Genomic DNA, 16,490 nt, shown 5'->3' on the forward strand with positions numbered 1-16,490 from the left:
CGTGCCGTTGCCTACACAACTGTAGGCGTCGACCACGTTTGGTGACTACAGTTGCCCTTGCTATTCATGGAAGCTCATTGATCAGTCAGACATGTTGGTTCTCAGTGCCAGATTGCTGTCCTCGGTGTTACTCAGGGCTGGATCAGATTGAAAGATTTTACTCTGAACTTTCACTCATGAATGGTTCACTCTGGTGAGACAGCAACACTAACAACATGTATACCGTGTTAAGTATACTGAACTCCATTCCAGGAAACATCAACTAGGCATATTGTCAGAGAACATTATAAAACTTTAATCATTTCAAATACCTTAAAGCCTGTATGCTGCTCTGTTAAATAAACCTTTAGGCAGGGTCGGACTTAGTGATTTGGAGTCCCCCAGGCAGAGGCTAATCTGAGGCCTCACCCCCGCTCCTCCTGTGCATGCACAATTCTTTTTTATGGGTTTTCATAGTAAAGACGTAATTTAACTGTACAAATGCATTACCTTTTTAATGTGCCATGAACACATTCATGTCACTTCAAAAAGTAGGTTACTTTCGCACGTTCACTCAAAATAATTCCTGCATCCGAACAATGCACTGTGCACCCGCCAACTTTCCTTCAATTCGCAATTGGTTGAAACCGAGTCCCGACACTTGTGGGGGGCTGTAGAGCAAAGCAGAGAGCAATATCATGTTTGTGAGAGCCTCATGTTCCCATAGAGGTGTGTAGCCCAAACTATTCAGACGCTACAGATGTTTTCGTGAGAAGGCCGATTTTTAGGATGTCGTCTGTTCTGACAAACACCTTCCACCTTCTGCCACCTTCCACCGCAGATGGGAGGGCCGAAATTATTTAAATATTTGTTTTATTATTATTATGCCAAGCTCATGAGGCCCCTTAATGATGTGAGGTCTGAGGCATTTGCCTCTTCTTGCTAATGGTAAATCTGCCAGTGCCTTTAGGGTAGCACTTTATAATAATTCAGCATAATAAAGCATGAATAATAGCCATTTTGCATGGCCTCATGTAAAGTGTGAGCTATTTATACTTACTAAATACTTTATAAATGTTTTTTATTTTTTATTTTACCTTTATTTAACTAGGCAAGTTAGTTAAGGTCTCAAAATAGCCAATAACATATTGCCATGGTAAAATAATAAGCACACAACACAGGATGTTAAAGGAAATATATTGAACATATAAAGTATAAATGGCAGTTGTTTTTAAATGTGTAAATAACTAGGTTACTAACATTTACAAATATGGGAGTAATGATTAATAAATTATGAATAAACTATTTACTAAACCATTATTACTATTCCTCCCTGCAGGCGGTCACTGAGTCCGAGGTGCTAAATGAGCTCCTTAAACTTGACCCCCAAAAAAACATATGGGTCAGATGGTTTAGACCCTTCCTTAAGGTTGCTGCCCCTATCAATGCCAAGCCGATCTCTGACCTTTTTAACCTGTCTTTCCTCTCTGGAGAGGTTCCCATTGCTTGGAAGCCAGCCACGGTTCATCCTCTATTTAAAGGGGAAGTTCAAGCTGATCCTAACTGTTATAGGACTATTTCCATTTTGCCCTGTTTATCAAAAGTGTTGGAAAAACTTGTCAATAATCAACTGACTGGCTTTATTGATGTCTATTGTATTCTCTCTTGTATGAAATCTGGTTTCCGCTCTGGTTATGGATGTGTCACTGCAATCTTAAACATCGTCAATGATGTCACCATTGCCCTTGATTCTAAGCAATGTTGTGCTGCTATTTGTTTTTGACTTGACCAACCTTTTGATATGGTAGACTATTCTATTCTTGTGGGCCAAGTAGTATTGGTGTTTCTGAGGGGTCTTTGGCCTGGTTTGCTAACTACCTCTCTCAAAGAGTGCAGTATATAAAGTCAGGACATCTGCTGTCTCAGCCACTGCCTGTCACCAAGGGTGTACCCCAAGGCTCAATCCTAGGCCCCACACACTTCTCAACTTACATCAACAACATAGCTCAGGCAGTAGGAAGCTCTCTCATCCATTTATATGCAGATGATACAGTCTTTTACTCAGCTGGCCGCTCCCCAGATGTTGTGTTAAACGCTCTGAAACAAAGCTTTCTTAGTGTCTAACAAGCTTTCTCTGCCCTTCACCTTGTTCTGAACACCTTCAAAACAAAGGTCACGTGGTTTGGTAAGAAGAATGGCCCTCTCCCCACGTGTGATTACTACCTCTGAGGGTTCAGAGCTTGAGGTAGTCACCTCATACAAGTACTTGGGAGTATGGCTAGACAGTACACTGTCCTTCTCTTAGCACATATCAAAGCTGCAGGCTTTGAAAGGGGAGCGACGTAATCGCTTCCCTTTCACCCCAGCTGCCAAACTAACCCTGATTCAGATGACCATCCTATCCATACAGATTGGCAGGTAAGGGTGCTCTCGCATGGCTAGATGTTCTTTACCATTCGGCCATCAGATTTTCCACCAATGCTCCTTGTAGAACACATCACTGCACTCTATACTGCACTCTATACTCTTCTGTAAACTGGTCATCTCTGTATACCCGTCGCAAGACACACTGGTTGATGCGTATTTCTAAAACCCTCTTAGGCCTCACTCCACCCTATCTGAGATACCTACTCATCCTCCACAAAATGACAGCTGTTTCTTCACCTTTCTCGTTATGAATATTTATTAGGCAAGGGCTGATGAGGCATAAATAGCTGTGGGGGGAGGACAAGAGCCTGCCCATTGCAGCACGAAGGAAGTGAGAGTGAGGAAATTAGTGGAACGTTTGTCAGAGATGTGAGTACATGATACACAAATTCTAATCTGACAACAACTCAAAAACTGTCAAACAAGAAAGGAGACTTAGCTTGGTCACACAAAAAAACTGTCGAGCTTCAGTCTATCCCACAGGAAGCATTTGTTTCCAAGCAATATTAATGTGGGAATTGTACACCTTGTACACCATTACTCATCATCACTGTACACTGTGATACTTCAGTTGAAATTACTTCAAATCGAAGAAATGTTTTGTCTAAGTCACCATTATTACCGCTGTAATCTCACTGATTGTTATACAGAGCAAGCTTGATGGCAGCCTATAGTGCCTTGTATGGGGGATGGTAGCCATGTGTACCATTAAGCCTCTTTGCTTTTCAGACATATTTTTTATATTGCCATGTATCTTTAAAGCACATCATACAGGTACATAGATCACAATAGCATGGACTGACACACAATACATGCAATGTAGGCCTACCACAATAAGTAAGACATTATGTTAAACATTGGATGTCTATTGTATCAATAAAATCATAAGCCACTGAAAACAAATGTGGTTGATAGAATACAATGTGTGCATATGTGCCCTAATGAAATGCACTAAGGCCTAGCATCAACAGAAATGTAAATTCAGATGGCTATAGTCATTTGATTTATGTAATTAAATATGGTTTAACAAATAGTCCACGAATGTTCCAACCAATGATGTAAATAAACCCTGGATCGCAAATGCTATGTAATGGCCGTTGAGAGGCATTGAAGCCACAGATCGGCCATATTGGTACTCCCCAGTAGGAGCAGCCCTCCATAGGAATGAATGTAAATGTTTCAAGGACTAAATGACATGTATTGAAGTATTTTTGTTGTTGTACTGGGGACAGTAACATTAGTAATCTAAATGATCTAACTATTTAAGGAATTTAAAAATATATATTTGTTCATTTTTTATGCTTAGCTCAAATAATATAATTTAAAAGTATGCATTAAGGTATCTGTAATAGTATACATGTGGCAAAAACGAATGTAGGCATTAATAAATGCATTTCTATTGCTCCCAAAATATTTGTACAACAGTGGGTGAGTGCCAAAATGGAGGCATGGTGGCTTCAACACAGCGCCCCCTTTTGGTCATCTAGTCACTAGTGTATGTATAAATCATTGGTTCCAACTGAGCCCTGTTTTCCGACTCTGTGAGAGAGTAACGCATGCTCAGTAGAGAGGATAAAAATGCAAGCATTCTGCTGAACATTTTATAGTCTACTGTATGTAGTCTACTGTTTTTTAGGCTGAGTTGCGCGCATGCCCCACGTCATAGTAAAGGAAAAGCATAATGAAGTCTCTCTCTCATTGACTTCAGTGCGCATGGTCATTGCTTTTGTATCATTTATGTCCGTCTGAGCAAGATCAGCTGCACTTCATGTATTGCAGAAATAAGTTTTACGGCGTTGAAGTAGGCTTTTTTCAAAGGAATCATCGGATAAGGAAACAGAATATGTCGGTAAATAAAGCTAAGAAAGTAAAAATGGCTACCAAATCGTGCCCTGAGTGCGACCAACAGGTGAGAAAATGTATAGATATTGTTCATTTTGGTATATTTTGACTTAGTGATAATGTTGTTTTTGCTCACAAGCATGGGATTTAAAGCCACTGTAGGCTGCTGCAATCCCATATGGTTGCCTATGAATTCAAGATCTGGAGCAACATAGGCTAGATCTGGAGCAACATAGTATAATCTAATGCAAATATCAGGCTAATCACTTAAATTAGTATATGCATTAGATCTCAAACACTATGTTACAATGAACATCAACTACAGCTAGTAATTGCTGACAACGACACGTTGATCCGGTTATCGAGTCGGAATGTTATCGCTCGCCAAATGTAGCTAGACGTTTCCTTATTTTTGATACACTGTAATACTGTATGTAACCTGACTGAAACTGGTTTATCATCCTGATCTGACTTTGCCAATCATAGACTCACTCTAGCCTTAGAACAATATAGTGCGTTGAAATGTCGTTACATGTAGCTGCATTGCTGATATTTGATATATTGTAAAAACAAATATATAAAAAAATAAAACATATTACACAAATACATCGTGTTTTATACCAAATGGCGACATTTGGATCTAGCATTTAGATCGTTCCTTGATGTTATTTCTGTAAACTGCATTGATTAATTGACTTATTTTCACAAATAATGTGTTGGCTACCAGTCTACATTCAATTTGAAAACGCTTTATTCATTAGAATGTTTTTATGTCACCGCTGTTGTCGGCACGTGTCCAAAATATGTGATGCGAGTTCCAGCTAGATTGCGCCAAGGACTTTTCCATGAATTACAAAGGACAGTCCTCTAATATCTCAAAATTGTTGGGCAGTATAGTTATCATGGGGGTTAACACTGGCTACGCCCTTGTTTAACTATAACAAACAAATGAATACTAAACAAGTTTATATTGCTTCTGCAATGTAGCCAATGCTTCATAAAGGACTTCATCAACACAGTTGCTACAATTTTGAGGAATATTTTATATTAACCATGTTTAAACCTGTTTCTTTTTTAGATTCCAGTTGCTTGCAAGTCTTGTCCCTGTGGCTATGTATTCATTAGTCGAAAACTTCTAAATGCCAAACTGGGTGAGAGATCACCACCAGCAATAGGTAAATTCACATAATTCAGGAGCCTAAAAATAGTTTCTTTGATGTTCTCTTCACACACTCAGTTTTACAATGTTTATTAACCTAGGTATTTTTGTTTACTATGAGCTTGTAATATATTCACATGAGATTGGGGATAAAGTAATCAGAATGTAGTTGTATTAATACATGACTAAACTCAGCTAATGAACTGTATTAATCTGGGTCATTATTGAATTGTCCGTTTTGTAATGAATTGTATTCACCTTGGTCATTATTGATTTGCCCCCGCCCCCTCCTCCCCAGTTCTCAGTTGGATCAGAGTATAATTTTTGAGTGGTGCAGTGGTGGCTGGCTTAAATCGCTATTTGCTTGAGTGAGTAGTCTACTGCAAGAAGTGGGGGGATGGGATATTTAATTCCTGACTGAAAAGCTTGTTCCCTCAGTTCTCTCTTGTAGGCTTCTGCAGTAGCATAAGGAAGCCTGTACCACTCTCTGTGAAAAGTTACATTTAGCAGTAGAGTTAGATCATGTTGTCTTTCGTGAAATTTGACATGTTCAGAATACAGATATCTAACAGGATTTGATTAAACCACTTCCAAAAGGTGATTAGGAAAATAAGTTAGAATACAGAATTGTTATATAACCTATGAAATGCCAGCTCATGCTGCTTTGATCCTGTCAAATATGGAAAGTATGAGGATTAGATAGATACATTTACATTTAAGTCATTTAGCAGACGCTCTTATCCAGAGCGACTTACAAATTGGTGCATTCACCTATTGACATCCAGTGGAACAGCCACTTTACAATAGTGCATCTAAATCTTTTAAGGGGGGGGGGGTGAGAAGGATTACTTTATCCTAGATAGATAGATAGATAGATAGATAGATAGAACAGAAGTAAATAGCTTAGTCAGTGTGCATGTCATCAATGTGCTACTGCCCATAGCCTTAAATAGCTTAGTACTACTTTATTACCTGATAATAAACACATTTATGCAACGTTTTATTTTCATCCTTAGTAGAATGAGAAGCAAACGTGAATCAATACAATGCGGCTGTTTTGATTTTTAAAGATGGAGTGAGTGGAATGCTAAATGTAGGTTCGTACTTAAAAATACAAATCTGGGTAGGGGTGAAATCATCTGTATAGGCTACCACAGTGCCTGAAGTTATGAATGGAATGTTAAACACAACATGCCTTTCTGAGAACCTTGGTTTTATTATACACTTAGTATTAGACAGTTTAGGGAGTAGAATTACTCACATATTCTCTCGATTTATGATACAATGTAATTAGTTTCACATGATACCGAATGAACTTTGAGGTATTGTAGTTAATAAGTATCTTGAAGGCAATGTGAAGACTTCTTCCATTTGAAGAGGAAGGTGTCTTGAATTTCTGCTCTGTGATTTTTAATGATGGGTTTTTGGTTTCCACCTCTCCTTAAATAGTTCATCATTTTCCTCTCCTCTGTGTAATTTTAGTACTTTTTTTGTAACTTTGAAACAGACACTAATAAAACATGATTATTGTTGAATATGAAGACCAAGGTTGCACTGAGAACCATTTTTTCTGGATAAAAGTGCAGAGAGTTGTATTTATTTCTTTGCTCACTCAGGATTCCTTAGTGGAACATATTTATATAAGACCATGTTATTTTTCGATGGCCTTTTTAAAAATATCAGCTGTTCTTGACTATGAGAATTTAGCCTTGGAAAAGGTGAAGTAGTAAATTATCGATATGATGTTTATGTTATAGTATGGAATGCAATAGTTTTGTCAGACTATTGATTATGTTGCAATTTTATGAGAATATTGTCAGTCTGAAGAGGACGTGTGTTCCTGTTTGGGCAAGCTGTTGCTAAGGCTAGAATTCCTGGGATATTCTGAAGTTGTGTGTATTCTCATAGCAGAAACGTGGTTGATGTAGAAAATATATTTTCAGGCCTTGTCCAGACTTTGAAACACTCTATTGAATTTAATAGCAACACCATTGCTATGCAATTATTACAGAGTTACAAAAAAACTATGCAATGATATGTTGATACAATATTGTTAGTGGTGGGCGGCTACACAATTATAAAGCGTTACCCTTTTGGGCACCAAATATTTGTCTATTTGTATCACTATTTTATCTTCCGCTTTCAATCCGTGCTTATTTTTAAACCTAAATACTCCCAAGTGCACACTCACTACCTACACCACTGAGGAAGCAGCAAATTGGTAATTGACGATCTTGAAGAGGAAGTTTTTTTTTTTAAAGCCACTAGACACAAACTCACAGTGAAATATAGGCCTACTTCCTGCTCTGGTAATAAGAACACTCCACAGAACACTCCACTGATTCAATGACTTAAAGTGGTTTTGAGGCAACAGCACACCTAGGATGCTAGATATGCAATGGAATCACAGGAGTTATTTTGTTTCTGTTCTGTTCTTATTCTGTTGTTATTTTAAGGCAGTTGGTGTGTTGGAGGAGGGGGGTTGGGAAGAGAGAAAAACTGGAGGCTAAGATGTTTAATACCATATGCCCTTCCCATATACTTTTCGCAACATACATTTAAACAGGAGTCATTGGCATAAGACAATTTGTCCTTAGGATGTATGATGCATTTGACACTGTGACATATTTGAAGGCCACACATTATTATACATTCATATTTCATTTCTATATTGCAATTTTATAGTGCTAAAACAATTGTAAAACTTATTTTTCTGGTCTATTCAGACAAGTTGGATGCAAAGAGGAGGAGAACTGAAAGAATTCGCAGAGAGAAGATCAACTCTCCGTCAACCAATGACATGGAGAATAGAAGGCGATGCCGCTCTAACAGCCAATCGGATCAGATCCGGAGAGGGCGGGGCAGGCCAAAGACAGTTGGGCTGAAGAAGCAGGAGGAGGAGAAAGGTAATACAAGAATGAAAAGCCTCTATCAGTGACACTCAATGACATGGTGCAGTTATAAGATATTAAGCGTTTCCAAGATACTTTCGAAGCTTGTTTTGTGCTGACACTTTTAGTCATGTTTCAGTATTTTCCAGTCACAGGAGATAAGGCTGACGATTAATTAGTGCAGTATTGGGACAGAGCTGGGCGATTTGTGTTTGGATGAATGATTTACAGAGCGGGTTGCTCTCTTCTCTCACTCATGAATAAATCATGATGTCCCTGACTTTGCCTGTGCTTTAGTGGCTGATCTATGAGGAGAAATAACATTATGCATGTTCCTCCTCTGTTGAAGACAGAAATTATGTTAATATATTGCACAAGGTTATTGTTGCCACATGCAAATGATGTCTGTTTCTCAAATGTTTTTTCTCTATTAACCAGGTATGTTGATTATTCATTTTGTTTGTGTTTTCTTTTACCAGAAAAATTTGAGAAAGAAGTTGATATCTATGCCAACCTCTCAGATGAGAAAGCATTTGTGTTTTCGGTGGCATTGGCCGAGATCAACCGAAAGATCCTGGGCCAAAGACTGATCCTATAGACAGACCAGATAGTTGCTGTGAGGGATTGACATGTTAAACCTAAGATTGTTACTATGGAGAGACCCATGGATGACCACCACAGTGTGTCTTAACAGGGTATGAACTCTGACCCAAAGAACTCCCTGTCGGATTGGTCGAAGCCTTGGGAAAATGGAGATGTTGGGGAACATGGGGAAGCAGGCAACTGTTCTGCTCAAGAGGAAATGTTGGAACCAACTTTTGTCTTTAGAGAGAAGCTTATGGAATTGGAGTGGGTAGGACATCTGAATATTTATCTTTTAATCACATTTTATATTATATATATTAGATGATATGGTATATGTATAGGATTCATCACCATGTCAACCAAGAAAGCTGTCAGTAACAAATGCAAATAATTTCTATTAAAAAAGGGCATAACTGTGTTGAAGTATAGAGGTCCATCCTAGCATTGTAACTGGTTTCTATAATGTTATTGGCTTGTACTGCTAGTAAACACTGTTTATTTAAGTCTAGATGCCATTGGAACATAATGTTCAATATATTTTGTATCATGCTTAGGGCTTTGGGAGAAGGCCTTGTACATTTGTATTTATAATGCTTGTGTACCATCTTAATTTAAGTGCATATTATTTTATATTTTGTTTCATTATTGGTGACATTATATTAAATATGTAATATTTGACACCTGTCATTTAAATGTCAAAGGCAAATCCTCTTTAATGTGACTTCTTTTGTCATTAAAATAGATTAATCACAACCACCACTGTCAGATGAGCAAATGTTAGTTTTTTTATTTAAGAGTGTGATGTACATTGTTGATTTACTGCACATACACTATAGTACTAGTGAATGGTGTGTATTACCAACCCTCTCATGTCTCTATACGTTACCCTGCAGCAGGCAGTGAGGGATGGACTGGGCCCCAGAGACACCTGCTTGTAACCTGCCCATTTCTCCTGGAGACAGCTGCTGCTGCCATTTCTCCAGCTCTGCTCTGCCTCCCTCCACAGGGGAAAGGCCCTGCCATTAACGATTCATCCGTCTGGAACACATCCCAGTTTCCATGGAACTCTCAACAGATTTCAACCTCACAGGGTAATCCTGTTGGAGACATTTTCAACTGCCTGGCCTCTTCTTTGTTCACCCAACTGTATTGTATACATGTATGAATGTACATCATATCATATCCTGGTTATTCATACAATGAGTGAAACCTGAGAGGAAACACTGCTGGCATTTTAATATGCGATGCAGGGCTGTTAATGATGAGCTGTAATGACGAGACTTTCTTCTTGGTTCGGAAAAGGGTTCTGTGTGCTGTATTATTGACACCTCAGTCGAGAAACTGTGGCCATTCAGTGAACTAGAAAGAGGCAGTGCTCAGCATGCCCCTGTGGGAAATACATCTGAGTAAAAACAAAAGACAGTACTGTTCCTATAAGGGGGAAAGTAATTCATTAGAATCTAAGTGAAGTAATGCAAAGGTTATTTGAGAGTTGGATTAAAGAACTTTGACCCTTAAATTCCCTGAAATTGACAGAACCCAGATTATGTTTCATAAGAATAGGGCATTGGCAGTATATGGCTGTAAATTATCCAGGATGCATTATTTTTATGTCATTGGGATTATGTGGATTGGCTGCCGTAAAATGTATTAATTTCCCCCAAATAGTCAAGAGGAGACATACACACAACGAAGAAGGGATTCAGGGTGAACCTGGGATTTTCTTTCTTGTCAAAGCCATCATTTACATAAAATACTTGAGTAAAGCCTGCCTGTTGCAATGCAAAACCACAGGAGATGGGTGTCTACTTTCACATTGGGCCTCTGTGTCGAATACATTCAAACACTGAATAATGCACATCCGTCCACTATCTACAAGCACATTTGAAAAGAAAGGCATGAAGATATTAGTCAAATACTGAAACTCAATCTTAATGATCTTTTCTGAGAAAATTTGTATTTTCTGTGAAATGTAGAACATGACTGATATAAGAATCGATTGTTAATGGGAATCACTCAGGCAGTCAGACCTTATTTGGATCTTTTTAAGGGCAGAAGGATAAAGGACGTTACCTGATGAGCACATTTCAGAAATGACACACTGTTCTGTGAGAAAGTTTAATGATGACAGTAAGACTGTTTGCAGATGGATCATAACTGCATATGGCTGGTAGTGGGGCTGAAATGAACACGCTGAGGCCAGGCTGGGCAGGGCTGTTTAATGATGAAATGCCTGGCCCAGCCTGAATACCATGCCCTATTACCACATGCCCCCAGGAACACTGAGATCCCTGGCTTTATATCTAACAGGAAATAGTGAAGTGAGCAATATTAAGCACCCATGCCCATAGACAGAGAGATGGAGAGAGAGAAGAGGGGTGTAGAGAGAGAGAGACATGTGCACACTAAAAGTCAGTTATTCTTACTCAAACAAAGTTGCTGTTTGTTCAGTGTGGAGGGTTCCCCAAGTCACATGACTCGCATGTGGTCTCATTAACCAGGGAGAGAGTTCTTTGTTCAGATCTTGGCACATGTAACCTGGCTACTTTCCAATGTAACATGAGATACTGTATATTATTAGCTTTATATTCTGAAGGAATTTTGAGGACAATTGTATTATTATAAAAATGATTAAACATACAGTAGCTAATACTCCTTCTAACAGTATTACTTTTTAAATCGAATCTGTTCGGTTTATTATCTGCACAATACAATAGCTTGCATATAATCCATGCTTGTCAGGCGTGTTTGAGTATGTTGCCTACTGGTAAACAAATGTCAAACTGTGAACCACCCTCCTCATGTCCTTAGACCAACATTTAAATGTTTACCCTTTCTCTGCTATAGACCCTACTCCCTTCATAACACGCGCAAATTACTGCATGCAAATGTATATTTGAGTGCCTTTACACAGCTGCTACTCTCTGTTATCATCTATGCATAGTCACTTTAATAACTCTACCTACATGTAAATATTACCTCAACTAACTGGTGCCCCCGCACATTGACTCTGTACCGCTACCCCTCTGTATATAGTCTCGCTATTGTTATTTTACTGATGCTCTTTAATTACTTGTTCCTTTTTTAAACTGCATTGTTGGTTAGGGGCTCGTAAGTAAACATTTCACTGTAAGGTCTACTGCGCCTGTTGTATTCGGCGCATGTGACTAATACAATTTGATTTGATTTGATGTGCTACACAGAAGACATGGGATTGTGTAAAGTGCACATTTTATCATCAAGTTTGTAAACATCAACACACAGTAAAAAATAATGCCATAATTCAACAAGAAGCCATTTGACAGGAAGAACATGATATTAACCCGCCTAATGGAAAAAGGAAGCCTTGTCATATAAGATAAGAAAGAGCCCCTAGACTGACTACAAGGGTTATGTGCTAGGATTCAGGTAACTAACTGCTACGGTGATATACAGAGACCAGATTTACTGCCTGTCATTTGAGAAAAGGATTCATGCTGGAAGCCAAATCATTTGATTTATTCAAATGACAATTCAAAGCAGAACACATAGAATTTGAATTGGGTACAGTCCTTTTCTTTGGCATTGAAATGCTAATATGCTATGTAGTCTCCCCTTCAACCACTGGAGGGCAATCCAGTGACATTATAATCAAGTGCTTAGTTGACAAAAATCACAGTAAGTGTTCATTTTTGTGAAATGCTGATCTCTCAGTCTCCTCTGCTATGACATCATATATGCCAGAAAGAATTTAATCAAATGTCTTCAAATGAACAAACCTCACATGAAAAGGGGTTTATATAATAATAAGCCACTCTACTTCAAGGAACATTAGTCAGTCCAGCTATTTTTAATGAAACGGATTGATGGATGAAGAGAACATGAGAGGAATCTTCCGCCGTTGCTTGTTTCTTTCTCTGACTCTGGATTTAGATGGAAACGCTAAGGAAACCAGTGGAGGCTGCTGAGGGGAGGATGGCTCATAATAATGGCTGGAACGGAGTAAATGGAATGGCATGTGTTTGATGTATTTGATACCGTTCCACTTATTGCGCTCCAGCCAGTATCACGAGTCCGTCCTCCCCAATTAACGTGCCACCAACCTCCTGTGGTAGAAACATCTCTTTCAATGAAATACTGGACAGTCATTCCGAAGTCCCAGCGTCCAAGGGACCAGCTACAGTAAGTGAACAGCACTGTAAACAGCATATTGTTTCAGGAGATGAAACGCCCCTGTTAAGTCTTGTTCGGGAGAATCATCCCGCTTTCCATTTATATCTAACAGTCATGTTAGAGTGCCTGTGTATCCGTCTCGGAGGACTCAGTGGGCTGTTTTGACAACAAAAAAACCTTGGTCGGAGAGGACGGGACATTGAGTACCATTCCACATGAAGTGAGTCAGAGGCAGAGACAAGGACGACAGCAGAGGCAGACACACACACACACACGTCAGGCATCCAAGAAAGACAGATTGTGTACAACTTAAGACAGAACGTGTAAAACTCTATACACACCAGTCATGACAACAGTTTGAATCATGCTGTTCCCTTACCCACCAGCTGTCCTGTGATGTCTAAAGGCAGACAGTTAACTGAAGCAGCATCCACATCAGAAGGAGGATTATGGCATTGTAACAGTCCACCGCCCCACCAGCCACACACTAGTAGTACATGCTGTTCATAATAGATATGTCATATGTGTGGCTCAAGCACGTGTACATACACAGTGACAGGTTAACAGGTCAGCGATAATGACAATGTGCACCATCATCATCATCATCTTCTTAGGACCATTGTGACATCATCCCTCTGGCGTGCATACCTCTTCCTGCATCATGGAGCCGACACTTCCCCTGCGGACAGCAGAGCCTGTAGACAATATTCCAAAAATACCCTGCACTTCTCAACAAGGTGTTCTGTCTGAGGAGGAAAAAACTGCAGTGGGATGCTTGCCAGGAGGTGAAGACTTTTCCATCCCACCTGAAACCCTGTTGCTGCCAGGCTGAGAGGAGTCCTCTTTTTCCCTGAGTCTAAGACTTGGGTGGTTTTGAGGTTAAGACCAGCAACACGATGCCACTGCATTTGAGTGTTGGTGACGCACCTTCTGTTGCCCCAAAGCAGAGTCGTGTGGGATCAGATCCCTAACAGGTTCACACACGCACACACACACACACGGAGGGGTGAACAGGGTGGGGTAAACTGGTATTAACCTCAGTGGGGTGCAGAGAGAGGGCATTCGTGAGAGATCTGAGAACGGGCTCTCTTCACCTCAGACTAGGAATCATCCTCTCATCATCATTGGGTGGGAGGAGGACCCCCACAGAGACTTTCCAAAACAAAAAGGCCAATCTGAACCCCTATTAATAAAGCAGGACACTCACATTTCGTGCATACCCTTGCCTAATCTCAGGCAGCTGTTATCTCCCTGCAGGAAGTGCTCTTCGCTCTGGGCTCGGCTGTGATGCTGGTGCAGTACTGATATCAATACGGGAGGGGACAGGACAGGGACCCGGCTACAGGACAGGACGAGGCACCGGGTGATAAGATAGAGTTGTCTCTGTCAGGACCCATCTTTCTTTTCCACTATGTTTCAGTACCCAGAGGGCCCGGCTTCCCCATTCTCCATAAGGCATAGAGACCCTGGTATGGAGAACTGTAGGTCCTAACCTTTTAGGCAGAGAGAAAGTGATGGGGACCTCCGTCTACAGAACTCTCCTTCTACGCACTGGAGGTTTCAGCGTGTCTGACTACATCCAAAAGTTCACGGTAAGAGACCTGGCTCTCATTGCTTCTGGGTTGAGGTTATACAAGCTAGTTTTATTTTTGTCATTTTATTTCATCAGGTTCGTGGATGAAATGTCTGATGATTCAAGACAGACCATTGGTCACACAAGGTTGCCTAATAATGATAGGCATCTAATAAAATACGCTAGACAAAACTAAATGAATTACTGACTAGGCTCTAGAACATTTATGTTTTATGATTTTATTCATAAGGGCCAGGGATGACGTAATATTGAAACACAAATCATCATACACTCAAAGAAAACGATGCATCGGCATCACTGAACAGAAATGAACAAACAGCCTCTCGTGCTCAAAATCACATTAGTAATCGGTCAGTGAAGCGAGACCAAGTCACATTCACTGTACCATAGCTAACTCCTTTAGTTTTCAGCATTGCCCTTAACACAGCATGGGAGCATGGGGAAATGTTATTTGGAGGTGGTCAGGTGGAAAATAACATTTGGGAGAGGAGTGGGTTATTACGGCTGAGTCTTGTTTTTCTCAATTACCTTTCAAGTGCTTGAATTAAGACTTCCTTGTGAAGTAATACTTTTTATTTTATGTTCTTAAATAATATGTGAAGCATAGCACTCAGGGTTAGATCATTTGTTCAACAAGCTTGCTGAAAACATGGCTTCTTGCAGAAAAAAAGTTGTAGTTTTGAAGGTCTGTTTTTGTCTATCCATATCAAAAATATCTTCAGGAAAATGATAACAGTTTGTGTGTGTGTGTGTGTGTGTGTGTGTGTGTGTTTGTGTGTTCTTCAGAGAAGGAAGGGGAGGACCATCCTCCTTAGTGAATTTCAACAAATAAAAATAGTGAAACATTAAAAATGTTACCCTTTTTAGTTAAAACTGTACTAAATATATTCACGTCACCAAATAATTAAAACACACTGTTTTGCAATGAAGGTCTACAGTAGCCTCAAAGAAATTCTGTAGAGTAGCACCATGGTGTAGCTGGAGGACAGCTCATTTCCATCCTCCTCTGGGTACATTGACTTCATTAAAAAACCTAGGAGGCTTGTAGTTCTCACCCACTTTCCATAGATTTACAAAGTAATTATGACAACTTCCGGAGGACGTCCTCCAACCTACCAGAGCTCTTGCAGCATGAACTGACATGTTGTCCACCCAATCAAAGATCAGAGAATGAATTTAGTACCTAAAGCATAAGCTACAGCTAGCTAGCACTTCAGTGCATACAATGTGGTGAGTAGTTGACTCAAAGAGCGAGAAAGACAATAGTTGAACAGTTGGCTATGTCTATCCAAAACTGGAATTCTCCCAAGTCAAGGTAAGATTTTGGCTTTATACATTTATTGCCACTGGTGCCCGCCGGTGCAGCTGCTAAACTGCTTGCTGTTGACTGTACACTGCACTGCTTGATTGTAGCAGGTTTAATAACATGTTAGTTCTAGTAACTACAGTATGTTGACTATGACTTTAACATGGTGACAACAATGTAGGCTGTGTGGGATCATTCCTCCAATTCTGTTGAAAAACATTTCTTGAATGGAAACAAACAGATCGAAACAGGGATAAACATACCTGAATTTGTCCATTAGAAACTCTCGTTTGCAACTGTTGGACTAATGAATAGACCCTAGATTAGCTAGATGTAGGCAAGAGTGTGCAAGGCGGTATTGAATGTGTCAATGTCTGTCACCTCGATTACTCACATTTTTCTCTCGACCTATGTACCTACAATGTAAACATTAATTCATAGGCTAGGTTGTAGAAACCAAACGATGGGTATAGGGAAAATTCGACTATCATGCACTATCCTAAACCTATCGATGTTATATTGAGCTGGGTGAAAGGAATATGAATGACAGTCATT

General features: G+C 39.7%; 2 protein-coding genes across 3 annotated transcripts in view; both read left to right on the plus strand.

Annotated features, from left to right (window-relative positions):
- The first annotated feature begins 3,964 nt into the window (after window positions 1-3,964).
- On the plus strand, window positions 3,965-10,049 carry LOC115113534 (UPF0547 protein C16orf87 homolog). Of its 2 annotated transcripts, XR_003861117.2 has the most exons (5): window positions 3,965-4,315; window positions 5,327-5,423; window positions 8,134-8,313; window positions 8,778-9,151; window positions 9,777-10,049. XR_003861117.2 is itself a non-coding variant. In XM_029641304.2 (4 exons), exons 1-4 carry the CDS (start codon window positions 4,175-4,177, stop codon window positions 8,894-8,896), a joined length of 537 nt encoding a protein of 178 aa, XP_029497164.1. In that variant the 5' UTR covers window positions 3,965-4,174; the 3' UTR covers window positions 8,897-9,639. The 2 variants fall into 2 exon arrangements, 1 of the variants encoding a protein (XP_029497164.1); XM_029641304.2 differs by lacking the exon at window positions 9,777-10,049 and having other exon boundaries at window positions 8,778-9,639.
- Window positions 10,050-14,331: 4,282 nt separating this feature from the next.
- The window catches only part of LOC115113535 (myosin light chain kinase 3-like), a 36,489-nt gene continuing 34,330 nt past the window's right edge, over window positions 14,332-16,490 (plus strand). Inside the window, exon 1 of the mRNA XM_029641306.2 lies at window positions 14,332-14,627. Coding sequence (XP_029497166.1) covers window positions 14,550-14,627 — 78 coding nt within the window. The 5' untranslated portion in view covers window positions 14,332-14,549. The remainder of the gene's footprint in view (window positions 14,628-16,490) is intronic.

This window comes from Oncorhynchus nerka, linkage group LG28 (genome assembly GCF_034236695.1).
Source record: "Oncorhynchus nerka isolate Pitt River linkage group LG28, Oner_Uvic_2.0, whole genome shotgun sequence".
Lineage (NCBI taxonomy): Eukaryota > Metazoa > Chordata > Actinopteri > Salmoniformes > Salmonidae > Oncorhynchus > Oncorhynchus nerka.